This window comes from Apodemus sylvaticus, chromosome 6 (assembly GCF_947179515.1).
Source record: "Apodemus sylvaticus chromosome 6, mApoSyl1.1, whole genome shotgun sequence".
Taxonomy (NCBI): domain Eukaryota; kingdom Metazoa; phylum Chordata; class Mammalia; order Rodentia; family Muridae; genus Apodemus; species Apodemus sylvaticus.
Genome location: NC_067477.1, coordinates 99,404,794 through 99,432,691, shown reverse-complemented (window position 1 = coordinate 99,432,691; position 27,898 = coordinate 99,404,794). Strand labels below are relative to the sequence as shown.

At 48.8% G+C, this 27,898-nt stretch overlaps 1 protein-coding gene and 1 long non-coding RNA gene across 2 annotated transcripts; one reads left to right on the top strand and one right to left on the bottom strand.

The window, feature by feature from the left end:
- Positions 1-7,543: 7,543 nt before the first annotated feature.
- LOC127687430 (uncharacterized) lies at positions 7,544-17,930 on the bottom strand. Its single transcript, XR_007978384.1, has 4 exons — positions 17,843-17,930; positions 14,698-14,798; positions 10,733-10,866; positions 7,544-8,863 (listed from the first exon to the last, which is right to left on the bottom strand). It is a non-coding gene; the product is annotated as an uncharacterized LOC127687430 (long non-coding RNA).
- A 160-nt stretch (positions 17,931-18,090) lies between these two features.
- On the top strand, positions 18,091-24,329 carry Rrm2 (ribonucleotide reductase regulatory subunit M2). The gene is made up of 10 exons (XM_052186038.1): positions 18,091-18,266; positions 18,393-18,467; positions 18,745-18,891; positions 19,181-19,297; positions 20,189-20,322; positions 20,570-20,664; positions 20,792-20,925; positions 22,169-22,273; positions 22,362-22,475; positions 22,612-24,329. Exons 1-10 carry the CDS (start codon positions 18,168-18,170, stop codon positions 22,762-22,764), a joined length of 1,173 nt encoding a protein of 390 aa, XP_052041998.1. The 5' UTR covers positions 18,091-18,167; the 3' UTR covers positions 22,765-24,329.
- The last annotated feature ends 3,569 nt before the right edge of the window (positions 24,330-27,898 follow it).

Sequence of the window (27,898 nt, the reverse complement as noted above, 5' to 3'; positions counted from 1 at the left end):
TCTCCTACTGCTGCCTTTGGATCAAGATATAGAACTCTCAGCAAATCCAGCACCATGTCTGCCTGTGTGCCGCCATGTTTCCCACAGTGATGATGATGCAATAAATCTCTGAAACTGTAAGCCAGCCCCTATTAAGTATTTTCCTTTAGAAGACTTGCCATGGCCATGGTGTCTCTTCACAGCAATAAAATCTAAAATAAGACAATAAGAAAATAAACTAACAGCTGGGCAGTGGTGGCACACGCCTTTGATCCCAGCACTTGGGAAGCAGAGGCAGGCAGATTTCTGAGTTTGGTCTACAGAGTGTGTTCCAGGACAGCAAAACCAACAAAAAGAAAAGGAGAGGAGAGGAGAGGAGAGGAGAGTAGAGGAGAGGAGAGGAGAGGAGAGGAGAGGAGAGGAAAGGAAAGGAAAGGAAAGGAGCAAGCCACGGGGAGCACACCAGTAAGCAATGTTCTTCCATGGTCTCTGCTTCAGCGCCTGCCTCCCAGTTCCTGCCCTGACATTTTTCAGTAATGGACTATGATCTGGGATGTATAAGCAAGATAAACCCTTCTCTCTCCCAACTTGGTTTTGGTCATGGGTTTAATCATAGCAACAGAGAAACCTAGTTAGGACAGAACATAATTTCCAGTCCAGAATATCCTTTCGATAAACTGGGTATGATGGTGTGCCTATAGTCCCAGCACTTGGGAGGCTGAGGCAGGAGAACTTCTGGGTTTGGGCTTCTTGCTTGGCATGCTCAAAGCTTGCATTTAGTCCTAGAGAGCACTGGCATGCGTGTGTGTGCGCGCACACACACACACACACACACACACTCTATTCTGGAGAGACCAGGGGGTGGGTGAAGAGTCTGTCTGGCATCTGAAGAAGCCGGTCCTATCCCTGTCATACCCTAAGGATCAATTGCAATGGACAAACAAACCCGCTTTCAAAGTTCTGTTCAACTTCGCTTCCCTCAAGGACCTCAGCTATATGCTGCCTGCCCAGAGCTTCCCTTACTGATGGCATGCCACAAGTATACGTCATGGGAATGATGACTAGAGTAGACACACAACGAAACAGAATGTGTGGGTCAGAACACCTCTGAGGCCTGGTCCCACCCCCAGCATCATAAATAGAAAGTATTGTATTCAGCTGACAGTGAGACAGTGTAATTTTTTTTTTTTTTTGAGACAAGATCTCATGTAGTCTAGACTGGCCTTGAACTCACTGCGTATCCTAAGATGACCCTGGCCTTCCTCTGCCTCCCAAGTGTTTAGATTACAGGCATGTACCTCCACACTGCATTCATGTTGTGTTGGGGATCAACCCGGCAGCTTCAAGCATAGGCAAGCACCCTCCCAAACTGAGCTATATCCCCAGTTCTCACCCCTGAGTTTCTTTTTTTAATGCCTACTGAATTATGTGAGAGGCTTAGACCCTCGGGACTTCTGGTTCGAGCCACAGGGGATAGCAGGGGTGTCTGCCTCATAAAGAAAGCTTCTGCTTAGCTTGCTACTTGAGACCCTATTGAAATGAAGACAACGGAGCTGTGAGAGACGGGGAGGGACCATCTCAAATGACCCGTCTCACCACGTCCTCAAAGGTGGAAAGCTGATACCTGGGAGCAGCCGGATGACAGGAACAGAGGAGCTGAAGCCGTCCATATACATAGGAGCTGGAGACAGGGCCACAGGACGGGTGGATGGTCTTCATGTAAGGCATGGGTGTCACCCCTACCCCTCCTGTTCATGATTATGTGCTTCCATTATGCTGCTATAAACGTGAGATTCTCTCTCTCTGGAATGCTCCCAGGAGCACAGCATCCCTTTGGAGCTCAGGACGGTATGATGCAGAGTGGGGTAGGAGAGAATGGGCTTGGCTGGGCTGGGCTGGGCTAGACGGGAATCGCTAACGGGCAATATTTGATTGGAGAAACAGGCAAGAAGCTGGGCTACAGGGCTCAGGATCCCAGGCTTGGCCATGAGCTAGGATACGGTCCCTCATAGGGGAGGGCTATCCCTTCTCCTGGGTGTGTGGACTCAGCGATTGAAAAGGCTCTCTGGATAGGACAAGTAGTGCATATGGTGGCCTTCACAGTTGTCCCCTCCCTGTGTGTCCCTTCTCCCTGCAGACCCATTGCTCACTGTCCCATCACCCACCATGCACTGGGAGATTTGGATGCTGCACGGGCTCTAGGCACCACTAGAGCGATCAACTGTGGAAACCGTCCAGGGCAGACAAGAGGGCAGTGAGGGAAAGAGCAGGCCTAGATCAATTTGACCGTTAATAATATGGAATGTTTATCCCGGAAGTGAGTCTTGGTGATGCCCTTGGCTATAGGGCACGGGACAAGAATGAGAGTACGCTCAAACACCGCAGTGTGGAGAGCAGCTCCAGGGTGGAACCTGACTCATCAGGAGGCTCCCTTCTGCACACAGCCAGCCCTGCAGCCCCAGAGAGCTGCAGGGGACACAAGCTTCCTGCTTCTTGTTACAGATCTGACAATTCCCTGCTCGGTTAATCAGCTCGGAGGAGGTCGCCAGTTAAAGTGTGGCTTAAGTATTAAAAGAGTCTTGGTGCTTTGACTTGTAACTTATTAACTATTAAGTCACATCGACGTTCTAGCCTCCTCTGAGGTTATTCATTAATGGCAAGCCACTCCATACAAGCACCGGGCTGACAGCACCTCCTGTCCCTGGAAAGATCCCTCTCCTCCACCGGTATGATGGTAGGTGTTGTCAACCTGACAGAAGCCCCTGGAAGACAGGCACCCCTGGGCCTTTCCTTTAAATGATGGATTAATCTGGGCCCCCCAAATTAGGAATCTGCCTGTCTGAACTCTGAAGGTCCTTGTTCCCAATTGGCTTTTGATGGATCAATAAAGAGCTAATGGCCAATGGCTAGGCAGGTAGACTAAGGCGGGACCTTTAGATTTGCCTGGGCTAGGGACTGGGAGAGAGAAAGGAGGAGAATCAGCTTGACTCAGAGGGAGACAGATCAGATTTAGAGCTGCAGAGGGAACATCATCCTGAATGTAGGTGAGAAGGGATGCGGCCCCCGGAAGGGCTGCCCAGAAGCATCTTGGGCAGCAAGACCAGAGAACCACCCAGAAGGAGCCAGGGGATGGCGATAAAATACAGAACTAGAGGGCATTAAGCCAGGATTATAGTAGGGAAATGCACCCTATCCGTGGGGAGGATTAGAACTGCCCAGCCTCTGAGCCAATCAAGGCATATTTAAAAATCAACTGGTGTGTGTGTATGTGTGTGTGTGTGTGTGTGTGTGTGTGTGTGAGATTCATGGAAGAATCCAGATAACTCTTGGCCAGGAGCACAAAGCAGTTTAGCTAAACTCACCACTACAGTTATGGGCCACTCCCTGGGTAAGGGAATCAGTGGAGAAAGTCAGCTGAGCACAGGGTAGCATTCCTCCCCTCCACTTATCAATTGTGGATGCAATGTTGCCTGCTCCCCACCATGATAGGCTATCACCTTGAGCTGTGAGCTAAAATGCAACCTCTCTTCCTTAGGTTGTCTCGGTTGGGGTATTTTATCACAGCAATAGGAAAAATAACAATACCTACTAAGCAAGGATGCTCTATCTAGCCAACACTTCCCAAGACGCTGCTGGGCTTGTGCCCCACCCCCACCCCTTTTACAGATGCTGGCTTGTTAAAGGTATATTATCTTCCTCCAGTTTATGGAGACTCTGAAGAATGAAGGTTTTGCTGTTGCTAGCTCCTCCCTACCCCCACACAATCTCACTAGGTACTTGAAATGTGAGTAAGCTTAATACACAGGCTTAGCCTAAAACATTCTTAGAAAGGAACGTTTGAGACAATGCCAGAATATTTTGATGAAAATTAATAATAGTGACAGTGACAAAATTTCCCTGAGTGGTAAGAGAAGCAATATGTCTCCCTCCATTTCCTTAGAAGTGACCATTTCTTGTTGATTGCCTTAGTTTAGCAGGGTGCTCTCTGCCGGCTCGTGTAGCCGCCTGTCCTTCCCAGCTGTAGAGGAAATCAAAATAACTCCCTTTGTCCACTCAGGGCCCCTCACAGCTAAAGAAGGGTGAACGGTGGGGAGCACGGGAGGGAGAGCAGCTGTGGAGCTGAGGAAATCGGAGAGGCGAGCCTGCTCCAAGCAGACCCAGGCTTTCCTTCTGCTAAGCTGCCCTCTGGATCGGAAACCTTGCTCACCTCTTCAGTCCAGCACAGCTAGTTTGGATTTTTGTGTGCAACAAGTGAGGCAAGATTTTACTGCGTAGCCCAGGTTGGCCTTGAACTTGAAGTCTGCCTGCCTTAGCTTCCCACGTGCTGGGATTACAGGCCTGAACCCTAATGCTTGCTTAGTCCAAGGTTTTTTTTGTTTAATTTATAATTTGATATACCTATATTAATGCTATAAATACAATGTCTAATATAAAGGTTATATTAATAAAATTATTGTTACTGTGTGTATGATATATGTGTGTGAATACAGAAGGCATCCATGTATACGTCAGAAGACTACTTTATGAAGCCAGCTCTCTCCCCCTCCCTTTATGTAGGTTCCAGGGATTGAACTCAAGGCCTCTGGCTTGTGTGGCAGGAGCTTCTCTCTGCTGAGCCCTCTGGCCGACTCTGGCATCACCTTTTGAAGGGCATATCTTCATCATGAATACTCATGGATTTTATGGGTTGGGTATTTGTGTTCACCCAAATTCAAAGTGAGACCTACCATCAGTGCCTGATGTGGAGAGATGGGGGGTTGTCAGTACCTGTTTTAGTTGACAGTCCAGTGGGCTTGGGTTTTTTTGTTTGTTTGATTGATTGATTTATTGATTTTGTACTATTGTTTGTTTGTTTGTTGAGACAGAGCAGCCCAGACTGACCTTGAACTCACTATGTAGCTGAGGGTGGCCTTGACCTCATGATCCTCCTGGCTTTAACTTCCAAGTGGCGATATTACAGGTGCACATGTACTGGGATTACAGGTGCTCGCCACCATGCCCAGCTTTTAGCCGGGGTGCTAAAGATCTGAACTCAGGCTCTCAAGTTTCCATACTGAGGCACAGAGGAGCGGGAGAAAGTAAGAATTCCATTGAATGTTATTCTTAATCCACTTAAGAATACTTATGTAAATACATCTTGACAACTTAAACTGAAAATAAGCTTACACCAGAATGAAGCCGGTAGGCAAGAAACACAATCTATTTGAACAAACACAGTCTCTCCTCTGTCTCCTGTTTCACCCAGCTCTACAAACATTCGTAAAGCATGCGGGATGAACTGGAGGGGTACAGACGTCGATGATCTAGAATGCTTACCGCAGGCTGGGCAGGGGCAGGCTGCTGGCAGGGCTCAGCAGGTGAAGGTGCCTGCTGCCAAGTCTGATGACCTGAGTCTGCTTCCTGGAATCCGCATGGTTGACCGACTCCCACAGGTACAGTATGCACTTATCAAGTCGTGGCACAGTTTACTGCTTAGCTAGCTAAGCCTGGAGCCCTGATAATGTGTGCACTGGGAGGAGTCCTGACAGAGGTGACTTGCCTAAAGTCACATGCCACACGTTTTAGATCTGAGGGCTGTGGTGCTCTGGTGGCCACTCTGTGGCATCATGGAGCAGGTTCCGTGGTTTCCTGTGTGATAGACAAGTGCCCGGAATCTCACAGTCCAGAGCTAACCTGTGCTGGAATCTGAGGTGGCTTTACTGGGAGCTCTGTGCTTTGTTGGTGCTCTTTCTCAGCCTGAGATTGGAATCTTGGCTCTGGCTGCGCCCCACATCCTGGCTAAGCCAGCACCATTGGCTGGCTGGCAGACTGCTGCATGGAGAGCTCCTGTGAATTTATAAAGTCAGTAGGCCTGTTCCTTGAAGCAGCATTTTCTAGCCCCTGAAAGGATCACAGTCTACTTCCGGTTGTTTGAACCTGCTCTCCATCTGGCCCCTTGTCAGGGACAACTACAGGGAGGGTTCATTTGAACTAGGGCGGCGTCAGAGCCATCCTTCAGCAGGCCCGCTATTACACTGGAATCCAAATGGACGCCTAAATAGTAGCTGCCTGGACAGCAAGCCCTGGTTGCCATGGCAACGGGCAATCAGGTCTCTCCCAGAGCTTGCAGTCAAAAGCAACACCCTGAGCTGGAGCTACAGAGTGGGGATGCAGCAGGTGACAGAGGTCTCGCTCTTGTCTCTCTGTGTTTCAGGATGCTGGGTGAGGCCAGGGGGAGTAGGGAGTGAGTACTGCCTTCCACCTGATTTGCCTGCCTGGCCGCTAGCTCACAAGGGGAGACTGAGCATGTGTGGTCCAGTGATGGCTTGGGAAGGGCATCCATTTAGCACACAGCAGTGGTACCTGCATCTCAGGGGCGTGGTCTGGAGTTCCGTGAGTGCTTCTCCTGTGTCTCTGGCATGCTAAGCACTGGGGTCAGAGATTAATTTGATGGAGACCCTGCCCTCCCTCGGACAGGTGTCCCCTGGCTGAGGAGTGGGTAAGGCGGTGTAGCTGATGTCAGGGAGGTGACCCAACCTTTCTGCGCTTCCCTGGGGGTTAACCCTCCATACTGAAGGAGTCCAGAATGGCCACCCCTCCCCTTGCTCTGGACCCTGCAACCTCACAAGGGAGTGCATTCTCTTGCCTCCTACTCTGAGCTCTGTTTCATTTTATGTGTATGAATGCTCTGCCTGGATATATGTCTATGCGATACATGCATGGCTGGAATCCACAGAGTCCAAAGAAGGGGTTGGATCTTCTGAAACTGGAATTACAGTTGTAATCTGTCACGTGGGGTCTGGGAAATGAACCTGAGCCTTGTGGATGAGCAGCCTGTGTTCCTGACCATGCAGCCGTCTCTCCATCCTTGCTTGCTAGTCGTGAACACGTCAGTAGGCCTTGGTAGCCAAGCTGACCAGAGTGTTCGGTATGCAGGCTGTCCTGGGGGGGGGAGGGGGAGGTTAGCATAGGGCTGGTGTGGCCAGGGGAGGACGCAGGTGGTAAAAGGATGGCTTGAGGACAGGTGCAGTGACTCACAGCCTGGTGGCTTCAGGAGAGGTGCCCTCTAACCCGGGCCCAGCCAGTTGAAAGGCAGGAAGTGCCATCGAAGTCTGCTCAGATGGGTGTGGGTTTTGCTACTCAGCAGAACTGCCTGTGATGCCAGGTAATGTCTTCTTGGCAGCATGGGAATGTGGCTCAGTGGGCAGAGGGCCAGCCTAGCATGCACAGAGCTCTGAGTTCAGTTGCCAGCACTGCATAAATGAGGGGTGGTAGAGATGCCTGTGATCCTAGTCCTTGGGAGGCAGGGACTTCTTTTCTCTTATCCTCTTATCCATTCTCTCCTCGCACCTCACATCTAGGAGACAAAGCCCCAGTAGTGCTACCTTTGAACCTATGACCTGGGTTTGGTGGTGCACTCCAGAGGCAGACCTATCTCTGTGAGTTTAAGGACAGCCTGGTCTACAAAGCAAGAACCCCATCTCAAAACACAGCTTCCGGGGGCTAGTGAGATGGCTCAGCAGGTAAGAGGTCCAGAGTTCAATACCTGGCAACCACATGGTGGCTCATAACCATCTGTAATGAGATCTAATGCCCTCTTCTAGTGTGTCTGAAGACAGCTACAGTGTACTCATATAAATAAAATAAATACATCTTTAAAAAAAAATCAAACACACACACACACACAAAACCCGCAGCTTCCTTTAAAATACAGATGTGCAAATGTGTTCCGATGTTTTCTGTATAATGAATACCATGTCATTACCTTGGAGTCCAAGTCTATAGCAGCTGTTCTCTCCCTGCCCCTTCCTATTATTTTTCAGATCTGTCCTTTAGACTGCAGAGAAGGGACTGGTCATCCACCCCTCAAAGGCAAGGCTGTCCGTTTTATCCTGTAGGCCAACAGCTCCCTCTAGTGGCCTCTAGTGGAAGTCTCGCCTGTCAGAGGCTTCTGTCTCCTTGGAAGTGGATGGGATGGAGAAGACGAGGTCAGCGGTGGTTCTAGTGGACTCTGTACAGAGCACCGTTCAGATCCCATATTTGCCTGAGTGGAGGAGGAGGGGCTTGAGAGAGCATCAGTGAGCTTTGTTACCATGATGAAATGTCTGGCAAAAACAAAAGAAGACAGGCTTTGGGGGTTTTCAGTCAGTGATGGGCTAGTTCCATCATTTCTGGACCTGTGGTAGAGGCAGAACACCTTCAGTTATACCCTGGCTCCTAACAGGCCATTCAGTATCCAAGGGTTGCTCAGTCTATTGATGAGATTAGTGCCCTCATGAACCAGGGACCTCTCACTGGAGCCCCCAACTGGAGCCAAACCTTCATTGCATGAGCCTTTTAGGGTTACACTGGATGCACAAGTAGGAGCAGAGTGTGACCCCCCTAGGCCTCTCTGCAGCCTCCACTGGCTTCTTCCTTTAGAGCCACCTCATGATGTTTCCTTGGTCAAGGCACTGGGCTGAAGACTGTGATAGTCTAGTAAATTAAATACAGCTGTTCTTCCCTCTAGTCTGAGGAGCACCCACCATGTGTTACCATTTGGTTGCTTCTAAATGACATCTGTGCAAAAACGCATCTTGACAAAGGCTGCACATCTACATCATGTCTGCTTGGGAGGTCGGCAGCCATCCTAACTGCTGACCAGGGAGAGAAGTCCCAGAGCGGGAGATGGGCTGTAGTGGATCAAAGAAGAGTTCTGGCTTCCTTCTGTCTTGATGCCCCATGGTGCTGGGAAGGCGCAGGGAGGGTGCTGGGCTGTGGATCAGTTGGCAAAGTGCTTGCAGAAAGTCTGGGTTTGATCCTCGGTGCAGACCAGATGCGGTACTGCGTAATCCCAGCACTTGGGTGGGGGCAGGAAGCTCAGAAGTTCAGTCATCCCTGTCTCTATAGCATGTTTCCTGAGATCCTGTTTCAAGAGAGGATGGGAACAGATTCTCAAAGGAGATCGGGGGTGGGGGGGATGGGGGGTGGAAACAAACCCAAAAGCTGGGCGGTGGTGGCACACGCCTGTATTCCAAGCACTCTGGGAGGCAGAGGCAGGCGGATTTCTGAGTTGGAGGCCAGCCTGGTCTACAGAGTGAGTTCCAAGACAGCCAGGGCTATACAGAGAAACCCTGTCTCAAAAAAACCAAATCCAAAAAAAAAAGAGACAGCAACACTGGTGCATGAGGTCGGCGGGGCCTGCCGAGTGCCCAGTGGTGGTGGAGAATAACCCAGAGGCAGCAGGCAGCGTGCCTGCTCAGATCACATGACTAACTCTCTCGGTCACCAGTGCCTAGCATCCAGGCTGGGACCCAGGGATGCAGAGGCCAGGAGGATCCAGAGACCTCCTGGTGTAGAGAGAACGGCAGGCCTGTAGCTGGGGGTTAGATGCCATCAAATGGGTGTTTGGGGAATATTCTGGAGGGCAAAGGGCACTGGTGCCAGTGGCTATCAGGGCTCTTGGTTACAGAGCCTGCACTGGGTAGATGAACACTGCCTGTCCTAGCGACGGTTCCTGTTGCTAGGATGAAGCACCGTGACCGAAAGCAAGTTGGGGAGGAAAACATTTGTTTGCCTTACACGTCCTCATCCATAGTCCATCACTGGGGGAAGTCAGGACAGGAACTCAAGCAGGGCAGGAACCTGGAGGCAGAGGCTGATGCAGAGGCCGTGGAGGGGCGCTGCTTACTGGCTTGCTTCCCATGGCCTGCTCAGCCTGCTTTCTAATAGAACCCAGGACCACCAGATCAAATATGTCACCACCCAATGGGCTAGGCCCTCACCTACCAATCAATCACTAAGAAAATCCTCTAGAGGTTTGCCTACAGCCCAGTATCTTTTTTTCCCCTTGGTTTTTCGAGACAGGGTTTCTCTGTGTAGCCCTGGCTGTCCTGGAACTCACTCTGTAGTCCAGGGTGGCCTCAAACTCAGAAATCCGCCTGCCTCTACCTCCCAAGTGCTAGGATTAAAGGCGTCTGCCACCACTGCCCAGCTACAGCCCAGTCTTATGCGGGCATTTTCTCAGATGCCTCTTGTGTGAAGTTGACATAAAACTAGCTAGCGTATTGCACGAAAGCAGACTGGTCTTGACGAGGAAACCAAAGAAGCCAACTCAGGAAGTCAGCGGGAACCAAGATACCCTGCACACCTGCGAATTCAAGATGTATCAGGCGCATGCCTTGGGGGCTGGGAGAAGGCTCAGCAGTTAAGAGCATATACTGGGTCCAGAGACCTGAGTTCACTTGTCAGCAACCACACCAGGTGTCTATAACTCTGGTCCAGGCCAGAGCTCTGCAGCACCTGCAGCCGTGTGCACACACACTTACACATAATTAAAACTAATAAAAATGAATCTTTAAAAACATGTCATGCCTCAGAACCATCAGTCCAGGATATGTGTGCTTTATAGTTTTTTGGTCAATTTGACAGGAGCTAGAGTCATCTGAGGAGAGGAAACTTCAGTTGAGAAAACACCTCCATCAGATGGGCCTGCAGGCAAGTCTGTAGGGCATTTCCTTGATGGATTGATGTAGGACTCAACCCACTGTGCACAAGTCACCCTTACATAGGGGGTCCAGGCTGTATAAGAAAGCAGGCTGAGGGAACCACTGGGGAGCAAGGCAGTAAGCGGCACTCTTCCATGGCCGCCTCTGCTTCAGTTCCTATCTTGACTTCCCTCTGAAGGCCTGTGACCTGGGACTCCTAAGCCAGATAAACCCTTTCCTCAACAAAGTTGCTTGGTCATGGCATTTTTATTACCACAGCAACAGGAACCCTTACAAGGACAACTCACCACAGCCATGGCTGCCCCTGTCACACTGCCTGGGGTATTTCCAGCACTGCCCTGCCAGAAGGTGGCACTCTCCCTTCAGGGACCATGTCCAGGGATGATGTCCATTTGGTCGGTCCATTGTCACAGTCTAATTGCTGGAATAGAAAGAGCTCTCTTCACGACTCCGCAGTTAGGAGCACTGCCTGCTCTTCCAGAAGTCCTGAATTCAAGTCCCAGATACCACACGGTGGCTCACAGCCATCTATAATGGGGTCTGGTGCCCTCTTCTGGCACACAGGTATACATGCAGACAAATCACTCATATACATAAAATTAATACAAATAAAAAATCTCTCTTGCTTACACAGTGGGATATGGGTGTTTCACGTGGACGCCGACAAACATGGAACATGCTAGCATGCACACAACACATACAAACAGGAAAAAAAAAAACCCACACATTTCTGGTTAATTCAAACCGCAGTGGTTTAGTTGTTCCTTTTCTTTTTCCTTACTCCCAACCTCAAAGATGGATTGGTTTCCTTGCAGGAAGCATAAAATAAAACTTTACTAACTCCGAGCTCTTCTACTTCCTTTTTTTTTTTTTTTTGGATTTGTTTTTTTTCGAGACAGGGTTTCTCTGTGTAGCCCTGGCTGTCCTGGAACTCACTCTGTAGACCAGGCTGGCCTCGAACTCAGAAATCCGCCTGCCTCTGCCTCCCAGAGTGCTGGGATTACAGGCGTGCGCCACCACTGCCCGGCCACTCTTCTACTTCCAAAAGCACGTGTGGTCCTTTCTTCACTGGGCTGCAGACACCTTATGAGCAAGAGCTGCATTTCCTGCATTTTCTTTCTTTCATTTACCTTTTTTAGGAGGGTGAGTGGGCTGGCTCTCACTGCGTAGCCCCAAAGTGCCTGCAACTCACTACGCAGACTAAGTCGACCTCAGACTTACAGAGGTCTGTCTGCCTCTGCCTCGAGTGGAATATTGGGATTAAAGACACGCAGAGTCACGTGGGTTCACTTCTGCCGTTTTCTCACCCAGGGCTGTGTCCCCATCGATAAAGGCTCAGCTAACAAGTGACTGCAGTGTTAATGGACCTCATTCTTGGATGTATCGTGACACCGGACAGCACTGGTAGGAACACACTCCTGGCCATGACGGGGCTGAGGAGGTTTGCAGAGGGGAAGAGCAAACCGGAAGCTGACGTGGGTCGACGGAGGGGGCGAAACACCTGGCGTGTGTGCTCGAGGCGCCATTTATTATTGTTTTCCTGTGTGGGTAGTTTATATTAGTCTAGTGGTGCTGGAAAGCTTGAGAGGGAGACTGTTGAGTGGAGGCTTGTAAGAGGTAGGGAACGAGGGTGTCAGAGACCCTCAGGAAGCTGTGTGTGTGTGTGTGTGTGTGTGTGTGTGAGAGTGTGTGTGAGTGTGTGTGTGTGTGTGAGTGTGTGTGTGTGTCCCAGTGAGGATCCAGAGGGAAGCAGGCAAGGGGCTAGATTCAGAAGAGATGCTTGGGGACAGAAATGGGCCTAGAGAGTTCTTAGACTTGTGCCTGATGGGAGTGTGGAACCCAGGCAGGTATCTGACCTCTGGGTCTGTGCTTTGGCCGCGCTGTGCTTTGTCTGTCCCCTCCCAGGGACACTGCCCTGCTGAGCTATTTCTTCCCATTCCAAGTGTGATTCTCCTGAGGCACATCGCTATCTCTCCTGCCTGTTTTACTCAGCCGCCGGCCCACCCCAGATAAGCCTGTCAGTGCTAACACTGGAAGCTGTCAGGCCTGTGGACTCTGTGAATGCTGGGTAATGGCGACCCTGGAGAACCTAGGAGAAGGCTCGCAGCCATCACAACAGCTTCCCACAACTTGCTAGACACCACAAGGGCTGCCTCACTTCAGATTCCAAGCTGTTGAGCTGTTGAGTATTAATAGCCCACTTGGGAAAAAAAAAAAAACTAAACATTATTATTACCCTGTACTCAGCATTCAGTTTGGGACTCAAACTCAGGTGGTAGGGCTTTTGCTACTGGGCCATCTTGCTGGCCCATTTTACATGATGGAGTCCACACCAGGCGAGCAGGAATTCTGCAGAGGCAAGACTCTGCCCAAGCTTTTGGAGTCCAAAGGTGCTGACTTAGGCTCTGTCCCTGTAGTTATCACACCTCGAGGGAGTCTAACCTGTTAAACTCACTCTCTCTCTCTCTCTCTCTCTCTCTCTCTCTCTCTTGTTTGTTTTTTTCAAGACGGGGTTTCTCTGTGTAGGCCTGGCTGTCCTGGAACTCTGTTGACCAGGCTGGCCTCGAACTCAGAAATCCGCCTGCCTCTGTCTCCCAGGTGCTGGGATTACAGGCGTGCGACACCACTGCCCAGCTTGTTAAACTTTTCAGTGTTTTCCATCAGAGGGGTTATGTGACACACGGCAGGTATGAATATCAATTTCGTCCCAACTTCTATACTGTGATCCCAATAAAATGTCTCTATAAAGTACATTCTCAGGGTGGCTCACAACCACCCGTAACTCCAGGTCCAGGAGATTCTGATCTTCCGGCACCATGCACACACGTGATACAGATACGCGCATATAGGCACAATGCACACATTAAAAATTACACAGATCTAAAAAAAATATTTAAAAGTTCATGTTGAACTGAGGGTTGTAGGGATGGGTGACAGATACCTTTAATCTTAGCAGAAGCAGAAGTGGGTGGATCTCAGAGTTTGAGGTCAGCCTGGTCTACAGAGTGAGTTCCAGGATAGCCAGCACTATGTAGAGAAACCTGGTCTCAAAATAACAACAACAAAGCCAAACAAATAAGAAAGAAAGAAAGAAAGAAAGAAAGAAAGAAAGAAAGAAAGAAAGAAAGAAAGAAAGAAAGAAAGAAAGAAAGAAAGAACCGGGCAGTGGTGGCGCATGCCTTTAATCCCAGCACTTGGGAGGCAGAGGCAGGTGGATTTCTGAGTTCTGAGGCCAGCCTGGTCTACAGAGTGAGTTCCAGGACAGCCAGGGCTATACAGAGAAACCGTGTCTCAAAAACACCAAAAAAAAAAAAAAAAAAAAAAAAAAAAAAAAAAAAAAAAAAAGAAAAGAAAAGAAAACCAGAAAGAAAGAAAAAAGAAAAAGAAAAGAAAAGAAGAGAGAGAGAGAGAGAGAGAGAGATCTCAAGTGAGTGGGTCAAGGGTGTCCCGAGGGTGAGTGACAAGGACATTCCAGCCCACCCCTCCCTCGAAGGCTCTCATTCCATCCACGGGCCGCTCTTGTAGCTACGCTTCTGGGAAGTTCATCATTGCCTCACTGCAAGGCTGATTCCCTGCATTTCCGCTTGTTACCTCTTACTTAATAACTGTACAGCTAAGTGGGTAGTCAGAATGGCCACAGTAGTTTTCTCCACATCTGACTTTGCCCCTCCCTCCTCCTCTCAGGGGGTGGATTCCCATTGTATAGGTCTCTCCAGGTCTCCAGATTGGAATGCACAGAACATAAACCTTGTATTACGAAAGAAGAGACGTGATAGAGTGCTAACCATGGGTTCAGTTCCCAGCACCATCTAAAACCGCTATGACGTAAACAAGGCATGGCAATAGCTGCACACACCTGTGACCTGAATGCAGAGATGGTGATGACAGGAAGAGCGGACATTCAGGGTCATCCTCAGCTACAATGCTGAGTTGAAGGCCAGCCTGAGATTCATAAGACCCCGTCTTATGAGTAAATAAATAAAGTTTTTTTTTGTTTGTTTGTTTGTTTTTCAAGCCAGGGTTTCTCTGTGTAGCTCTGGCTGTCCTGGAACTCACTTTGTAGACCAGGCTGGCCTCTAACTCAGAAATCTACCTGCTTCTGCCTCCCAAGTGCTGGGATTTAAGGTGTGCACCACCACAGCCCTGCTAATATTAAAAAACAAAACAAAACAAAACAAAAACCGAAAACCAAAGGGTTGAGGCTAGAGAGATGACTCAGCAGTTAAGAACACAGGATGTTCTTGCAGAGGACCTGGGTTCAGTTTTCAGTACCAACATGTTAACTCCAGTTCCAGGGGATTCAACACCTTCTTCTGGCATCTTCAAGCACACATACAGGCAGGCAAAACACTCCTACACATAAAATAAAATAAAATAAAATAAAATAAAATAAAATAAAATAAAATAAAATAAAATGAAATGAAATAAAATAAAAAGTACAAAGTAAGTGGTCTGTAAGCTGGACAGGTGGTGTACCTTTGATCCCAGGAGTCAGATCTCAGTGAGCTCAGGGTCAGCCTAGTCTACATAATGAATTCTAGGCTAGCCAGGGCTACATCGTGAGACACTCCTTTTTTTTTTTTTTCTTTTTAAAGCAAATTGTAGATGATAAACTAAAGTTCTCTAACACCCCAAGGCCACATTTATACCTGACTAACATTTCTCAGTATCATCTAATAGTATTCAGTGGTGAAAGAAATGCAAGTTGCCAAGATCAAACTAGGGTAGCTTGTGTCAGCCTCACCCAGTAAAGAAGGCCAGGAGGTGGCGAAGGAAGGGTGTGCTGTTACAGCGAGGAAGGCCAGAACCACAGAAGCTTGTGAGCACAGCGAGTGCCCTGCTAGCACATCTGTCTCATGTGTTCAGCCTCGGACTGTTAGTCACCCTGGCAACGGATTGTTCTCTTACTAAGGCATGGTGGTGCCCTAGGAGGTTAGAAAACCAGGTTGGATCTCCTGGAACTACAATTTTGGATGGTTGTGAGCCATCAAGTGGGTGGAGGGTACCAAACCCAGGTCCTTTGAGAGAGCAAGTTTTTCTCAACCACCACGCCAACTATTCTGTTTCCTAAATTCTTTCTTATTTATTGATGTATTTAGAAATCAAGTCTCATTAGGCAGCCTAAGATGACCTGGGGCTCACTATGTAGACCAGGCTGGCCTCGCAATCAGAAGAGCTCCACCACCTGCTTCTGCCTCCCCGTGCTGGGATGAAGGTGTCCCCACCTGGCCGCTCGCCTTTTCTGTACAATGGGAACAGTCCTACGGAAAGGAAAACATTGCTAGGATTAAGAGCAAGTGCCACCACCTCGGGCACAGGTCGCTTTCAAGTGCTGTGAAGGAAGCTATGAGTTTCGCACGTGCGCAGGAGGGAATAAGGCAAACCAAATTGGAAACAGCAAATGATCCCTGGTGCTCCAACTCTGGAGAGTTCGCTTTCTCTTGCTTTCTTTTTATACTTTTTGGGATAGGGTCTCTCTACGTAGTTCTGGCACTCATTTATGTAGACCAGGCTGGCCTCAAACTCAGATCTGCCTGCCTCTGACTCCCAGATGCTAGGATTAAAGAAGTGCACCATCATGCCCTGCTTGGGTTTTCTGTATGTTGGGAACATTCCTAAGAAAAAGGTGCGGTGTCTAGCAAGATGTCTTAGCAGCCAACCCTAACCTCATAAGTGCCATCCTTGGGACCCCACAGAATACGAGGGAACCTACTTCCGGAAGTGGGCCTCTGACCTTCCACTAGACCCTCGTCTCATACAAAATTAATTTTAAAAGAAAAGGAGTTAGCGAGGGTCTAGTACTGTGGGACCTGGGGTAGTTTCTAGGAACCTCCGACCTTTACTTCCTTACCTATAAAACAGGCCTAAAAATATCGGTTTTTCCCTTTTCATCTGGATTAAAAATGTACATGACCTGATGAAGCTGTACAGGGGCTGTGAGTACTGTGCCTGTTTGTATGTCACTGTGACGCTGACAGCTGAGTAGATTTGGCGGGGAAACGCTGGATGCCTACCGGGGACCCTGGTTCCACGTCTAAGGTCGCCTGAAAGACGACTTGCCCTTGAGTGACCGCAGCGCGCGGGCAGAGGGGCGGGTGGGGCTTGGAATGGTGTTGAAGTGGAACCAACCAATCACCACAGAGCAGAAGTCAAAACTCGCGCCAGAAGCAAAAGCTCTCAGCTCCTGACGGGTCCGGTTCTGGGGAGCCTAGGCGGGGCTGCCCGCTAAATTCAACCCGCTTGGCGGGAGGAAAAGGCGTTAGGAGGAGGTTGTGAGTCAGGAGGAGAGAATGGCGGCGACCTTTCCCCCCTCTTCCCTCAGTGGCTGAGTGTTATTTTAGTAGCCAGACATCATTTGTACTGAGTAACACTAGGAGCTAGAGGATCCTCGGAGTCTGATAACTGAGGAGTAGAATGTGAGTTAGGAATTATATATTAAAAGAAAGACCTGACAGTTTTGCTAGAGGGGATTTAAAATATTTATCGATAAGGCTCAGTTGTCTTAGCATTGGAAGTCCAGGGTTTTGTCTCCAGCACCATATAAATTGTGCAGCGGTGGAGGCTCCTCGGTACTTGGAGGCAGGGAGGTCGGGTTCCCTCAGAGGATCTACATACCGAGTTAGAGGCCAGTTTAGGATAGACTTAGGCTGTTGTAAAGGAAGGGTTGGGTACACTAGCGTGTGCCTGTGCGAAACCGAGAACGTCTGCTCTTTGCCTCCGTGTATTTATATCTTAGTAACTAAATCGCCCGCTTTAGCTTTGAGCTGCCATGTTGTGTTCAGTGATTTTTCATAGCATCTACAGTTAATCAGGGAGTGAACTTAGGACACAAGCGGAGGGGAACCTCCCAGTCTTTTAAGATATTTGACCTGGGAGAGTCAGTGGGGCTTTCCCAGGTCCCACGTTTCTTCCCGGGATCTCAGCGTCCCACCTCTGCACTTTATCCTTGCTATCTCGGACCCCGCAGGGCACATCAGAAAGCCACCTACAAACCCAGAGGGAAACTTGAGTTCCTGTCTCCACCCTCACCACAGGAATTTTCAAACTCGTCTTCTGACCATTGGACGCCCAGAGTCGTAAAATGAACGAAAGACTCGTAATCATCCTCTGAGCTTCCTGGAATTTTCGTTCCGGCTGGCAACTTTTACAACTAGTGGGACCCAGGGGACAGGGGCCTTGACAGGAGGGGGTAGAAAATTGCACCCAAGGCTGCGTCCGTACCCCTTCATGAGTCTGAAGGCAGGTTTGTTTAGGGAACCCTAGTTCGAGGACCCTCCACATCCCACAAGGTCCGTGCGATTACTTGGGACCCCGAATCTCTTTAAGAAACCAGGGTTCCCCGCACCCCTAGACAAGGGACACAGCGACAGTCAAGGCGCTCGACCCTCGGCACCGACCTCAGCGGCAACGCCCGGCGTCCCCTAGGGCTCTCAATCCCCAGGGTTTTTGCAATTCCAGCCGGTTCCGGCCCCGCGAGCGCCCGCGCACGGGGCGGCGCAGACTCCTTAAAGGTCTTTGTGCGGAAGGCCGGCGGCGCAACTCAAATCTCCCGCGCGGGGCGGTGAGCGGGGCCAGCCGCGTCCAATGGGAGCCGAGGCCACGCCCCTCGGCGCGCGCCTTACGGCCGCCTTTTAAAGGGCGCGGACGCGGGTGGTCGCCTGTGCTCTGGGTTCCAGCTGTTCCTCCTGACCCTCGTCGACTCTACTGCTGCTCTCGTTCGCCATGCTCTCCGTCCGCACCCCGCTCGCCACCATCACTGACCCGCAGCAGCTGCAGTTGTCGCCGCTGAAGCGACTCACCCTGGCTGACAAGGAGAACACGGTGAGGGCAGCCCGGGCGCCGGCTGGGTTGGGTGTGCACTGGCAGGCTGCGGTGGCTTCCCGGACCCGGGAGGGTGGAGGTGGAGGGTGCCTGCCGCCATTCACCACGCGTGTCTCCTCCCTACAGCCCCCGACCCTCAGCAGCACCCGCGTCCTGGCCAGCAAGGCTGCGAGGAGAATCTTCCAGGACGACGCCGAGCTGGTGAGTGGCCCGTGTGGGGCTGAGGTGGGTCGCTGAGGCTGCCAGCAGAGGGCGCCCGCCGATGGCGCCAAAGCTGCATTGTCCCAGCTGACTTATTTGACTCTTCTTTCCCGCCAAAGTGTCCCACTTGAATGTCCTGCTTGGGGTCGGCCTATGGTAACAGTAGCACTCTGCGTGACAGCCAACCCACACGAGATGGCCAGTCGTTGAAAAAGCACTCGATCTGTTGAGACCCTAGCAGTTTCATACGGTTTACTTGGCACTCTTCATCCAACAGGAGAGTAAAGCGCCTACTAACCCCAGCGTTGAGGATGAGCCGTTGCTCAGAGACAACCCCCGACGCTTCGTTGTCTTCCCCATCGAATACCATGATATCTGGCAGATGTACAAGAAAGCTGAGGCCTCCTTTTGGACTGCCGAGGAGGTAATCATTCAGGACTTGCTGAGTCAGAAGGCGCCTCATGGCCATCACAACTTTTAAGATGGGCCTAGATTCCCCTTGGATTGGTAGCTCACTGAGATAGCGGGTGTTCTGGGGAACAAAGGGGATGATGATGGATGTGAAGAATACAGTAATCAGATGGTATAGGGGACTTAAGTTTTAAAACGTGCCCGTGTGTGTGTGTGTGTGTGTGTGTGTGTGTGTGTGTGTGTGTGAGAGAGAGAGAGAGAGCCCTACATACCTGCTAAAATTGTGAACTTCTAAACTTCAGGTGGACCTTTCCAAGGATATTCAGCACTGGGAGGCTCTGAAACCCGATGAGAGACATTTTATATCTCATGTTCTGGCTTTCTTTGCAGCGAGTGATGGCATAGTCAATGAAAACTTGGTGAGTTTGCATGGAATACCTGTAAATCCACTTAGACCCTGAACTGGCGCTTAGTTTTATATCTTAGGCCCCGAATGGCGCCTGGGGAGATAGATGGCTGACTCTGCTTTCCACTCTGATTAACGCACTTCCTGCTTGGGCGGGAGACCCAGGTTCTTTTATGAGTCCCCATGTTGGACTGATTCACCCTCCTTGTGAGCTCCAAGGGCTCTGGCAACTCACATTGACCTTGGGCACTTGCCTGTACATGCACGGACTCAAAGGCGCGCACAAGCAAAACAAAACCTTTAAGAACTATGAATGCATATGTTAACGTCCATGTTAGATTTTTCCTCTGTAAGTTTTCTCTCTTTGTACCTACCATGCTTAGCTTTTCCTGGATTTCTTTAATACTTTAGATGTATATTTCTTGCTGTAAGGGGGTCCTTGGAATGAACTGAAACAGAATTAGTGAATAACAGAATGTTAAACCCTGTGGGGCCCGGAGGCTGACAAGCACCTAACAGTTTTATTAAAATAACTGGCAAACTAGGAATGATAATAATTACTGATCAGTAAATTGGGCATATGACATAAATTAATGAGCTTTATTACAAATCATGAAGAATTGTATTGAAAAATACAGGATTAAATTGTATTAAGTATATACCTGGAATTTTGGTTTTGTTTTACTTACATTTTTTGAGGCAAGGTCTCACTGCACTCCTGGCTGATCTTGAACAGAACTCAGCAAGTACACAGAAATGACCTCTTACTCAGATTCCCACCTACTGTTGCTGTAGAGCCAGGATTAAAGCCAGCAGGCGAGGCCACTTGACTGGCCTGTGGAGAAGGTGAAGCAACCCCGTAGTTTTTCCAAGTTTTAACTTTGGTTTATTTTACTACCACTAGGTGGAGCGGTTTAGCCAAGAAGTTCAAGTTACAGAGGCCCGCTGTTTCTATGGCTTCCAGATTGCCATGGAAAACATTCACTCGGAGATGTACAGTCTCCTTATTGACACTTACATTAAAGATCCCAAAGAAAGGTAAGTGTCCACATGCGCTGCCCTGGTGCTTGGACCTCTCTTGTTTTACCTCAAGGATTTTTGATCGTGAAGGGGAAATGAGCGGAATGACAAACGGACTGTCCGCAGATGTTTCTGTGACCCCTTAGTCAGGAAAGGACTGGTGGGGTTATGGTGTCCAGTGGGCATCAGGATGTAGAAGTAGTGAATCTACACCGTATGGCCAGGGCTCTGCGGTATCATTTCATACTGTACTTTCTGCCTACAGAGAATATCTCTTCAATGCTATTGAAACAATGCCTTGTGTGAAGAAGAAGGCTGACTGGGCCTTGCGTTGGATTGGGGACAAGGAGGCTACATATGGTGAGGACATTTTCCTCTTTCCTTCTTAAGACCGGACTTGATCGACCAAGTAATATCACTGGATTATTGGCCCATGCTAAGAATACCGAGGCCTCATTAGAAACGTTTTCGTGTTGACCCTTGCTAGGAGAACGAGTTGTGGCCTTTGCTGCGGTGGAAGGGATCTTCTTCTCTGGTTCTTTTGCATCGATATTCTGGCTCAAGAAACGGGGATTGATGCCGGGCCTTACGTTTTCCAATGAGCTTATTAGCAGAGACGAGGTGAGTGTAAAATAGCTATTTCATCTGTGGCTCTTAGATACGTGACCTTCTGTGATGGGGGACTTGAGAAACGAGGTGTGGTCCTCTTGAAAAAAGGGATTGTAATATGTGAATGTTTTGCCTGCAGAGGACAAAAGGGAGGAGGGTCTTGGAACTGGATAGTTGTGAGCTACGATGTAGGTGCTGGGAACTGAACCTGGGTTCTGCAAAAGCTGCAGATGTTCCTTATAACTGTTAGCCATTCCAAGGCTAGGCAAATACTCTGCCACATTCCCAGCCCTGTATCCACACTTAATATGTGAATTCAGTCATATAATACTCAGCAAAGAATAAGATACCTTAAGTAATGTATTAAAAACTACTGTTTTTCCTAGTGTACATTCCTGCTATCTTGTAGGCATGAATGCATAAACCGAAAGCTCTTGATAGAATGTTTAGGGTGTCATGTGTGATCGATTGCATTTCTTTGTACTTCCGAGTTCATTGGTAAGCCTCCTGATAGATAAGTCTTTGCTTGGGCTCCATGTAGGTTCTTGGAGTGGACTGAGGAAAGGCAGGAGGAAATGTCTGTACTTAATAGTTGGTCAGATCTGAAAAGCAACGAGCTGGAGCCCAGTGGCAGGGCAAGATTGCCTTCCTTGTAGGACGATACGCCTGGGGCTTACTGGGACAGGATGTGCTGTGCTAAGACTCCCTGCTTTACATCATTTGAAATTGTACCTAACTCCTGAGTATCTGAAAGCTAACTGGCCTTCCTTGTTGAGAACTAGAGTTTATGGCTATGACGATACTTGAGCAGAGTGAAGCCTCTGGGTATCAGAAGGGAATGGCCCTCATTCTGTAGACCAGGCTGGCCTCGAACTCAGAAATCCGCCTGCCTCTGCCTCCCAAGTGCTGGGATTAAAGCATGCGCCACCACTGCACGGCTTCCAGCCCTGTGTTATAGTAGGTGGCAGCCTCGTTGTTAGGCTAGCCTACTCCTTGGTTTCATAGTTGGGAGATAAATGCCTGGTTTAGCCGACTTGGAACAGTGTAAGAAGAACTGGCCTTAAACTCATGGTGATCCTGTCTCTGGCTCCAGACTGGTAGGATTGCAGGTGTAGACCACTTTCTTTGGATAGGCTGAGTGCTCTCAGTGTGGCCGCACGAGTTCCATGAGATCGGAAGGGTGGATACGTGTGTGCACGTGAGCAGCAGGAGCGTCCAGCCTCGCAGCGGTCTTGATTGAACCCCTCTCTTCCAGGGTTTACACTGTGACTTCGCCTGCCTGATGTTCAAGCACCTGGTACACAAGCCATCGGAGCAGAGAGTGAAAGAAATCATCATCAACGCAGTTAGGATAGAGCAGGTGAGTGATGGGGGTGCGGCTTGCTCTTGACCTTGCTGGGGGGGGGTCCTCAGGCTTCCGGTGCTCAGCGGTCTGGCTTGTCCTCTAGGAGTTCCTCACGGAGGCCTTGCCTGTGAAGCTCATCGGGATGAACTGCACCTTGATGAAGCAGTACATTGAGTTTGTAGCCGACCGGCTTATGCTGGAGCTGGGCTTTAACAAGGTAAAGTTATTTAAGGCCTCCCCCTTCCACTGTGTTCTCTCTCTCTCTCTCTCTCTCTCTCTCTCTCTCTCTCTCTCTCTCTCTCTCCTTTCTTTCACTTGTTTTCAGCATTTATATATCGATGTGACTTTTTCAGATTTTCAGAGTAGAAAATCCGTTTGACTTCATGGAAAATATTTCACTAGAAGGAAAGACAAACTTCTTTGAGAAGCGAGTAGGAGAATATCAGAGGATGGGAGTCATGGCCAGTTCCACAGAGAATTCCTTCACCTTGGATGCTGACTTCTAAGTGACTGGTCGTGTGCTCTTTGCTGATTTCTCTCCCTTTGTCATTAAAAGAAAGCAGCAAAAACAACTAACTGCCTGGCTACCCCATGAATTGTCATTGAATTTGTTAACAGGTATCTAAAAGCTGTGTAGCTACCTCAGTCCTGTTTGCTAGGCTTGTCCCTAGAAGAAGAAAGTGTGCTTCAAACAATGGGTCCTTGGATCCTTAGGGAGATCTTGTCCTTGGCTTTTATACAAGTAGCTGGTCACCTTTGACCTCATCAGAGTCCTCCCAGCGCTGGGCCAGGCTCTATGAGCAGTGACCCTCAAGCAGGCGGGCTTAAACATTTAGATGCCATGGGGCTGTTTAAAGATGTCAGGCATATAGAGTTTACTTAACAAAGTTTATAAATAAAACTGGCACTTTGCACACAAACATAGTACTGTGTGTAGGGGGGGAAGCCTGCTTTATTTGGTTTCTAGATTGAGCAGGAAGTGTTCCATTTACCACGAAGGGCAGTCCCATTCAAAGTCTAAGTGACTAAGTTAGTGGTGAACAAGCAAGCCACTTCCAGGCTTTGTTCTCCAGTGAAGTGAAATGCTCCATCAGCTTTGAAGTCAGTCCTGTGTAATGAGGCACTCACTGGCCTGCCTGCCTGCCTGCCCCGTGCCAGGCCAGTTCCTAAGCAGAGCTCACTGTAGAGAACTTCCGACTTGGAGTCACTAGAAACTTAGACATGATTTGGGACACTTGCTTGTGAAAAGCAGGTTTTTTTGTTGTTGTTTTGTTTTTTTGTTTTGTTTTTCCAAGTTGTGCTTTGTCCCATTTCTAGTTAGCGCGAAGTCCTGAAAGGGTTTCGCAGGGCTTTGAATAATGACCCTTGTTGCAAGGTCTTGGTCCTGTCGGTGGTAAAAAAAAAAAATCAGAGCTGAAATCCACTCATTGTCCTCATTTTGGTTGTGTGAGGGGCGCTCTTGAAACCTGATCCACTTATTTTAAATTAGAAAAATTAAAGTACACATCTTAAGAGGTTTTACCTCTGCTTTTTTTTTAAGATGCTCAGTATTATCTTGAAGTTTGCAAATGCTTTTTAAGTCAGGGTCTTAACTATGTAACTCTGGCTTGGCCTGGAATTTGGCTATCTAGGCCAGATTACCCTCAAACTTGCCAATTAAGGTTTCTGCCACCATACCTGGCTTTACCCAGTGAATTCCTAAATACCAGAAAAGCAGCACTGTATGAGATGTTAATGTGTGTTCCTTTCAGATAACAGCTAACAGCTAGTTAACCTTGATCTGCCTTTCTGTGTCTAGGGAAGGGAGCCATCGCCAGAATTCACCTAGCGAGTTTGAGGCCAGGTGTGGGTACATAGGTGGGACTCTCCTTAAAATCAAAATAGCAAGAATAAGTGTTCCCTGAGGTAATTCACAATGATCTCTATTTTTCTCCTAAGCTGATATTATATATTGGTCTATAACCCTGGTCAGTTTTCTTTATTGTATAGATATATTTCTGTAATATGAGAACCAATTGTACCTTATAAATTATTGTTACTTAAAATTAATAAACTCCAAGTCTCAAAATTGCATGGCACAAAAGTGTTAAATGGTTTAACTGAAACTTTAATGTCAGTTCTTTGGGTAAAATTTGCATTTCTTTATTTACATCCCAAATGCTGATCCCCTGATTGGTCACCCCACCCCTCACAGAGAACATTCCTCCAAAATTTACATTGTGCTTTTAGAAAATTTTTCATTTAAGCTTTGGGGGTTTATTTGAACCCCCATTTGAAGCTTTTTTTTTTTTTTTTTGTCAGTTCTGGGGCCCTTTTCCTCTTCTTACATAGGACAGTGAGACAGATTGTCCTGGGCCTCTGTATGGAGTGGAACCATGTCTATAGCCCAGGCTAGCTTTAGCCTCTTGTGATGGGATTACGGGTGTGTAGCACTTTAGGTTTCACTTGGATGACCTTGAATTCCTGGTTCTGCCTCTAGGTTCCAAATGTTGAGTTTTTTGGTCTGGTCGCCTTGGTCATAAGCCCCTTTCACAATTCAAAGGGTCCAGCTATGGGGCTTTCAAGTGGGCTTCTAGCTCTGCTTGTATGTGTCTGGATTCAGGTCAGTCTCTGTCAAAGGGTCTGCCCTTGTCTCCCCACTGCTTCTACAGCCACTGAGGACTGAGATACTGTCCAACTTGCCGTTTCTTGATCTCTCGAGATCAAGGACTTGTGTCAAGCCGTGCTGGGTTCACCTAACAGCCCTATTGGGCTCTTCTGGACTTTGGTGACCCAGAAGTCCCCCCCCCCCCCCAGGGATTTTAGAATTGCTGAGCAAGTGAATCTTGACAAAGAAGCTGAAGTACAAAGAGGAAAAGAAGGTGATGGTTTTCTACAGTGGTGTGGAGGTGGTGGGGCTTCTGCCCCCCCTAGCCCCCCCCCCCCATGCTCAGCACACCTATGCTGCCTAGCATGGGACCTTCAAGGCTGAGTGCCAGGTGCATGAGAAAAGGACTGAGGTCTGTCGAAGAGGAGGCCTGGGAGTGCACTGCCTTTGTATCCCAGTGGTATCCATAATGACTGACAACTGGAAAGCCAGCTTGTGAGCAGACCCACTGGGGGAAGGACCTTCATGACGACCTGTCTACTTGCAGTGGACAGACCTGAGACTTAGTTTCTACTGTTGTCATAAAGCAGTCCTTGCTTGTGTCCTAGAGGAAAGGCTATCTGAATACTCCTGGCCTTAACTGAATTGATCTTGGGTGCAACTTGGGGAACATATCAGCTCACCCCATGAAATTTTAGGCATTTAGATATGGAAGAGATATAGACTTCCTGACATAAAGTTCAAACTAAGGACTTTCAGTGTGGGATGTGCATTCATCCTGAGTGTTGTTTTTTTTTTTTTTTTTTTTTTTCTTTTTCTTTCTAACAAGCTTATATAAGGCTGCATTTCATTGCATGGGAATAGAGACCTTGTCTACTGAGGACAGGTCTGTGAAACCTTTCCCTCTCTTCCCCTTTGCCACCAAGCATTGCCATGGTCATTAAGAGTAATTGCTTTTTGTGAAACAAAGATGATTTGCTAATGCCATTTGGCTGAGGGACTATCTCTTCCTGGGCAACAGTGGCCCTACTCTTAGTCTGGAGCTCTTGATAATGGTTCTGTTTAGCAAGATGTCCCAGGCTTTGAATGTATGTGACAGAAGGATGATGTATGGCCTCTTTAGATAAGACAGTCCCTGGTATAGATACCATCCTGCTGTCTGGGCATAAGAGGGAATACAGCTGTGTCTCCCTCTGTAGCGATGGGTAACCCAGATCCGTTTAGCTAACGTGTTAGGGTTGGCTTGGCAGCTTTCAGACAGAAGCAATGATTGACAAAGGTGTCAGATTTTATTTCTATGAGGTCATTTAGAATGTGAGAGAGCCACAGGTGGCAATGGAGTGCCAGGCAGGGAGCTGGTGCATTTTATGGAATGAAGGTTTTTTTTCCCCCTTTGATGACTAATAGACTATTTTGCATAAAAAACTGATTCATATGTAAAATAACTTCTCAGGGAGATTTTGCCCACTGAATTCTAGAGTTGGGGCTTCAGACTTCAGTTTCCTCTTGGTGGAGGAAGGGAGATTAAAAGAACTAGGGTTCTCCACACCTTCCTGTTTTCCTTGGTTCTGCTGGCCAGAAAAAGGCATGGAACATTCTCTTCCAAGGAGTTTCTAAGGTACTAATTCTCTAGGGCCTCTGGGGAATTAGAGCAAGTCAGAACTCCAGGGAACACATGGATTGTCTTCTGCTGGTCCTCCACCTCCATACCCACCCCTCTTCATTTTGAAACAGGGTCTTCCTCATTGTGTGGTTCTGGCTGACCTGGAACTCCCTCTGTAGATCAGGCTGGCTTCAGACTGGTCTGCCTGCCTCTGCTTCCTGAGTGCTGGGATTAAAGGCGAGCACCGCTATACCAGTATTTCAGGACCTCTCTCGATTTCTCTCCCTCACCTCCTCTCTTAGACCTTCATTCCTCCATCCTTGGGTCTTCACCATGGGCTTGCTGGGCCAGACAGCAGTGTTAGACCAGGGCTTGAAACCACTTCCTAGGTGGCCACTAGGCCGCACCTGATTCTAGGTGCTTATGCCACCTATGACTTCCCAGATCTGTTTGTTATCAGTATGTGGTTACATAAATGTCCTGCCAGGACAGAGAGGAGGCAGAGGTGGTGGAGTCCTGATCATTCCTCCCCTCTCTGGTGAGTAGCTTGGCAGCAGGGCCACTAAGCAAGAGCTGAGTGGATGTCCCAAAGGGGAAGTAGACTGGGCCAGGATCACTGTCCCTAGAGTTTGCTAGAATGGCCCCCATTTCTTCCCACCCTTTAAGAGTGGACCCAACAATAAGGGATGCCCACAGGTGTGACCCACTTTTTCTGCTTTGCTCTCTTATCTCCTGTTTCCCAGTTCAAGAAATGGAACACCCTCCAGGCTAAGGTTAATTCAGGCCTCGCTGGCAGCTGCTATTATACCTGTGGCCTGGAGAGGGAGCCCCTGCCTTCCCATGTCCCTCAGCAGGCAGCCAGCATCTGCCTACAAGGTACCGTCTGCAAGATATCATCACCACCTCGGCCTGTCCCCACTCATGGCCCAGCTTCATGCCCAGCTTTTGCCCTCTTCTAGTCCAGAATGATCCATCTGTCCAGATGCAGGGCAGATGCCACTATGTTGCATGACCTCCTCCCCCCACATCATGTTTCACAAGTACTGCCTGTGTCCAGGGCTTTTCCCCACCCTGCCTGGAATCTCCCTGGCCTGGGCCGTTTCTCATCTTCCCTGTGTTTATCTGGATTTCTTCATTGGTTGTAAACTATCAACCCTTCAGGCCTCGACATAGAGGCCACTAAGAACCTACCCAGGCTGAGTCAGGACCCCCTTTGTAACCTCTGAGCCTTTAAAACAGTATAGACCTAAATTTATCACCAAGAGAGACTCATTACTTGCTTTCTGAACGACTGACGACTGAGCACCTGGCCTGGGAAAGCTTCTGTGTCTGACACAGCATGAGGGTCACACCGTAGGGACCAGCTGAAGTTGCGAGCATAGAGCCCTGGCACCAGAGTGGGTGGTAGGTACTCTGGCTTTCCACTTCCCCTGCGTCCCTACCCGCTGCC

What these genes read in the sequence shown, in the direction of transcription:
- Rrm2 (XM_052186038.1), top strand. Translation starts at nt 18,168, where the DNA reads ATGCTCTCCGTCCGCACCCCGCTCGCCACCATCACTGACCCGCAGCAG. An exon ending in TCCAGGACGACGCCGAGCTG is followed by an intron (nt 18,468 to 18,744) that starts GTGAGTGGCCCG and finishes TTCATCCAACAG; the next exon opens with GAGAGTAAAGCGCCTACTAA. An exon ending in GGACAAGGAGGCTACATATG is followed by an intron (nt 20,665 to 20,791) that starts GTGAGGACATTT and finishes GACCCTTGCTAG; the next exon opens with GAGAACGAGTTGTGGCCTTT.